This window comes from Chanos chanos, chromosome 1 (genome assembly GCF_902362185.1).
Source record: "Chanos chanos chromosome 1, fChaCha1.1, whole genome shotgun sequence".
Taxonomy (NCBI): domain Eukaryota; kingdom Metazoa; phylum Chordata; class Actinopteri; order Gonorynchiformes; family Chanidae; genus Chanos; species Chanos chanos.
The window spans coordinates 6714711-6720304 of record NC_044495.1 but is presented as its reverse complement, the minus strand read 5'-3'; the positions used below and the strand labels follow the sequence as shown (position 1 = coordinate 6720304).

Genomic DNA, 5594 nt, shown 5'->3' with positions numbered 1-5594 from the left:
CTATAAAGATCAGTTGTTTATAATTCAAGCCCACCACGATGATTTGGAAACTGCTGTTCTTTTTCGTTGTACCAACGTGTAGTTGTTATTCTTGCCTTCACTTGAAACCCGGAAGTTACGGCAAAATTAAAATGAAATAGTTGATAATACTTGTATAATATTTTACTTCGGGGAAAAAAAACTATTCGTTTGGTTGTGGAAAATCCAGACTTGACGTGTTTCAAACTAAAACAACAGACGATTATTAAACAAAAACAAAACAAAACAAAAACAAAACGTTGCAATAGACAAGTAGAGTAACAGAAACATAGTAGGAAACATGAATTGAGGAGAGAAAAAAGAATCCACAACCATCCAATGTAAGGACCAAAAGTTTATTTGGTACCAGTAAGTTATCAGGTGCGTGGGTCTCTGAGGGTCATGATAGCTGTCTTTTTGTCTGAGTACTAAAAGAAAGAATGCCCCTTATATTTTACATGCATAGTAATGTGCCCACACTAAATGTGCTTTCAGACATATTTTTAAAATAAATCTAGAGTTTATATACAATACACTATGCAGTGCTATCATATTGTGCTGATTTTCTTTTAATAATTTTGAATAAATAAATAAATAAGTAAATAAATAAAGCATCCATACTTTATAACCTGGGAATTTACTGTTAATATCTATGAAAGCTCTATATCAGTTTGTTCAATGCTATGAAGATCACAAACAAACATATAAACCAACAAAATTTGTATTTAAAGAGAAAAAAAAAGAAACTTTGAAGTAATGCCCTCATTGATCATATGAATTCTCCACTATTTCCAGTGCTTCATTTCTCTCTGATTCAAAGCCATGGTACAGTCATCAAGGTTCCTTTTGTTGTTTTCTCTTTCATCTTCCAGTGTTTTTTTGTTTGTTTGTTTGTTTGTTTGTTTTAAAAAGGGTCAAATGACACGACATTAGCCAAGCAAATACATTTTTCATATCAGTGGTCCATTCTGGTCTACCATCAACCATCATCGTACCATAAATCCTGTTTTTTGTTTGTTTGTTTTTGTTTTGTTTTAATGTTTTGTTTCATTCCTCATTTGTTAATCACTGGTACTGAACATAAGGAGAGAAACTCTGAGGTGACAGGATGTGACGAATGATGGCTTTGGTATATCAAGCTAACAATACAAACGAACCCATTTATAGACAAGTGCCAAAAAAATTCATTTTCTTCATGCAACACTTCACTTCAAACAGTGGAGTTGATGTTTGCTAATATTCTTTTAAATGTTGGTACATTTATCTTGGTTTATACACTTCTTTTTTTTTTTTTAGACACAAGGATCATTACAGAATGGGAAACCCAAGTGCCTGATTCTTCTGTACATTTTTTTTTTTTTTACTATTCCAAGACTCAATAAATACTATCACAAGAGAAGGCCTTCCAAAACTAAACTGCGCGTTACATATATGCCTGAGGCCCGAATAATTGCTTTGGAAGATGATAGATAAATTCTGCAATATGTACTTTTCATCCAAGGGAACAAAAATATTGCTGAACACTTAAAAGGGAAATAATTTGATCTTACTCAAATACCAAGCTTTATGGATAACCAACAATGTGCCGCTATCACGTTTGGTTCTTCTTCTTTCTTTCTGTCTTTCTTTCTTTTTTTTCTTTTTTTTTAAATGTGTCCAAATCCACTAGATGGCACTGTGGTCACATTCTAAATTTGCGATGCTTGACTGTCTTTAGCACTGGCCTTTAAGGCGTGTGACCAGGTCTGGCACAACGAGAGAGGCACAGGAGAGATGTCTCTGTAACAAATACACACACAGCAAATGACAAACCTCATGAAAAAAACCATTAAAGATAATCCAGTCAACACTTTGGTTGGGAAAACGGCAAAACCGTATAACAACAGTGGATGGGAGACGAGAACACGATCTGAGAGGTTGAGGATGAGGTTCATGTCCACTCGTTAAAGGTAACACAACGAATACAAACATTCAGTCATTACTTTGGATGCTTAACACCAGCGATGTTTTATGCTTACATCTGGTGTAATACTTCAGTGTCATTCTGTGGTTTTTTTTTTTCACGAGTTGTGATTCTGCACTGATTTAACCAGCCCTTTTACGGCCTGTCCTTGGAATGTTATGAAGCGTGAACTTCTCCGACTCCTCTACAAAACACATCTTCGGTAGAATTCTGCATTAATTCCTTAAACACACGTTCTCAAACCCAATTCTCAATGAATCATGAAAAAAAAGGATACTTCTGAGGCGTAGAATCCATTATAAAGCATTCAGTTAGATTACAGAATATCTGTAGGCTGCCCTAAGAAAAAGCATAGCTATAGATATGGCTTAAATATGTTTAGAATAAGAATATAAAGTGACTTGATAAATATAAATAGACAAAAATAAATAGATAAATAAATAAAGAAAAGCACAAGAGCAAATACTTGAATGTTCCCCTGTTTTTTCATCGTGTGGACTGGCATCTTATTGCTGATTACCTCAAGGATAGAGGCTGAGAGAGATGACGTTTTTTTTTGACTGTGTCTTTATGATGTGATGCAGCCGGAGAGAGAGTTGGCTTTTATTCTGCGCTTTTAGTCTTTGAGTGTCTCTGTACAGTGAGTCAATGTCTCCAAAGAACAAAAGAAACAAAAGAAAACCAAAACAAAAGAAAACAAACAAACAAACAAAAAACAACAACAACTCCAGTTTCAGGCAGCTCCATGAGAGTCCACACTCAAAAGGCTTCAATGGTTTGGGAAAAGTCCTTGGAATGCTCCCCCATCCCACGGTTCGACTCCCTTTTTTTTTTTTTTTTTTTTTACCTTGACTGACAGCTGTTGCACCATGGGGCGGGGGCTTGGAGTGTGGGGGTGGTTGGGTGGGGTGAAAGAGAAACCTCCTCCCTCAGAATTCAGTCCTGTTTGAGCATATGTCTGCAGGTACGTCGGCCCAATGAAACCCTAATCCTGCCCTCCCCGCCCTGCATCTAATCCCTGTCCTCCATCTCCAGATTCTCCCCGGATGTCCTCGTCGAGCGCCCGTGGGTCCGGGTCTATTTGTTCATGTCAGGAGGACTGCATGAGGCCCGTCAGGCGTTTGCTCGTTAACGACTTCCCCTTGAAAAAAGAAACCAAACCAGACCACGTGTTATGCAGTGTACAGCCTCAATGCACTGTGAGAGAGCATTTGTGAAGTATGAATAGCGGCAGGAAGTTGGATTGACAAGGCAGTTTAATCAAAAGGACTGATAGTGAATGTTAAACAAAATGCAGGCGATGTTTTTGTTTGTTTGTTTGTTTGTTTGTTTTAAGAGAGGGGTTAGGAAGATGCTGCCAAAGCTCCAGTGTTAAAAGACTTACCACGCTACGAGTGAACTTTTCCAGTGAGGTGCGTCTGCCCTGCTCAGTTTCAGGTTGCTGTGAAGGGGCGGGGCAAATAAGAGAGGCAGGGCAATTGAATGGGTGTGGTTTCACATAGGGGTGTGGCAAGGGGGTGGGGTTTTAGGGCAAGGAAGCATATCAGTGCACAAGAGTGTAGTGTCAAAGAGGAACGCTCAACTCAAGACCAAAAACAAAATAATGCATCTGATGCAACTTTAGATCATATTTTCATTTCAACAACTACTTGTCTCAGAAAGAGAGTAGAGAGGTTTTTTTTTTCAGTAGGGATGTGACTATGTGTTTCTACCAAGTTAATGAGCAGTGCTTTAGGAGAGCAAAAGGCAAATTAGTGAATAGTGATGCAAGCATTGGTAAGATTAATGACACGGAGGAAGATCTTTGCTGCATGCCTATTTGATTAAAAAAAAAAGTACAATGCCATACCCCTGCCTAGACTCTAATGAAACAACAAAGCATGAAAAATGAACAAGGCATAAAAAAAAACTTTGTTGCAGCTAAAATATTGTCATTCTGTGTTATAAAAATGTTGTACTCGTCCATTCCAGCTGAGGTTTACCTTCTTTCTGGCCAGTAAGAGGTCTTGATAGGCGTTTGATCTCAGGAAACGTGAGTAACTATCACTCTTCATCAGTTTGAAAATGTGTTCCTGCTCGACGAAAGGGAAGAGAGAAAGAGAGACAGAGAGACTGAGAGGTAGAAACGGAGAGAGTTTTGGTCATTGTTGTGAATGCACACATTTTTACCTTTATTTACGTTGGTCTTATGGATCTAAAGCAGTGAAAATGTTTGTAGAATTGCCGGTGTGCTTTTGCCCATGTGTGTGTGTGCGCGTGTGTGCTTGTGTGTGTGTGTGTGTGTGTGTGCGTGCGTGTGTGTGTGTGTGTGTGTGTGTGCGTGCGTGCGCATGTGTGTGTGTGTGTGTGTGTGTGCGTGCGTGCGCATGTGTGTGCGTGCGTGTGTGTGCGTGCGTGTGCGTGCGTGCGTGTGCGCGTGCGTGTGCGTGTGCGCGTGCGTGTGCGTGCGTGTGTGTTTGTTTGTGCGCGTGTACCTCTTGTGCGGCGGTCTCCGAGCTCTGAGAGAGGATATGTTATGTAAGTGTTAGAGTGAGACGCTGGGGACGTGATTGTGGAAGCTAAGCATGCTAACGCGGAGACAAATGCTCCTGAGACCGCGAGGATAGACCACAGAGACAGAGCGCCGCTAATGCATCGCGAGCTAGTGGCCCCTCACACATAACTAATGCACAATGCACTTGAAATCCTCAGAGTAATATGTGGGGTGGGGGGGGGGGGGGGGGGGGGGGGTCAAGGAATATTCGTGGACATTACACAGGCCATTAAGCTGTAAACGTAAACACTATCTCCTCCTTTACTATCTCCTCCTCCACTCACGCCGCTTTCACTTTCTTCTCATCCGTTCTTCTTCAAGTACACCATTACTGAAGATAAAGGGATGGAGATAAGAACTGCCACAGGGTCAAATGTGAGTAAAACACCAACAGGAGGTTTTTTTGGGGGGTATTTTTTTTTTGTGGGTGGTCTCTTTTATCCAGATATGTTAACACTGCCCTTTTTTTTTTTTTTCTTCTGTGTCTTTATTGCTGAAAGTGAATGAGTGACACCAGCTCGACTCAAACATTACGCAAATGCTACGTCGACTTGAACTCGTAGAAGTGGTTTAAAAGCCTCGCTGAGCTGTTTTTTCGAGGGGGGGGGGCCTGACCGCGGTGTGAGCTCTGAAGAGCGCGTTCGAGACGGGAGACGCGGGAGCTCTAACCTGGGCGTCCTCAAAGCTGTAGCGGCCTGGGTCTTTGAGATTTTGACTGGTGCGCTCGTAGCTGTGCGAGTCTAGGTTGATGGAGCTGGGGGCTCCTTCGGCCAGAAACTCTTGCCATATCTCCTGGGCTCTGGTGGCCACCTCCTGTAGGGGTCTACGCTTCAGGTCCTGCACGGCCAGCCAGAACCTAGCCCACGTGAACACACTCAGTGTTTTACTATTTCACTAACATAACAGAGAAGCAATGAAAAATGGAGCAAAGCAAAAGCAAACCAGTGCTGATCTGTTATAGACACTGATGACGTAACACAATCAGAGTAATGAATGTTTTTTTTTTTTTTTTATGTACGTTACTTCCCTCTAAGATTTAATTTGATTGTAAATATGCTTAACACAGACTTGTGTCAGTCA

The 5594-nt window shown here is 40.9% G+C and overlaps 1 protein-coding gene across 5 annotated transcripts in view; it reads right to left on the bottom strand.

Annotated features, from left to right (window-relative positions):
* Positions 1–3071: 3071 nt before the first annotated feature.
* LOC115808298 (regulator of G-protein signaling 6-like) overlaps positions 3072–5594 on the bottom strand; it is a 36307-nt gene continuing 33784 nt past the window's right edge. For 3 of the 5 annotated variants that reach the window (XM_030769636.1, XM_030769652.1, XM_030769659.1), the window contains 3 exons: positions 5184–5370; positions 3964–4053; positions 3072–3122 (listed from right to left, as the gene is read on the bottom strand). In XM_030769636.1, coding sequence (XP_030625496.1) covers positions 3072–3122; positions 3964–4053; positions 5184–5370 — 328 coding nt within the window. Of the gene's footprint in view, positions 3123–3365; positions 3423–3963; positions 4054–5183; positions 5371–5594 lie in introns of all 5 variants that reach the window. The other 2 variants (XM_030769628.1, XM_030769644.1) reach the window with 1 other exon arrangement.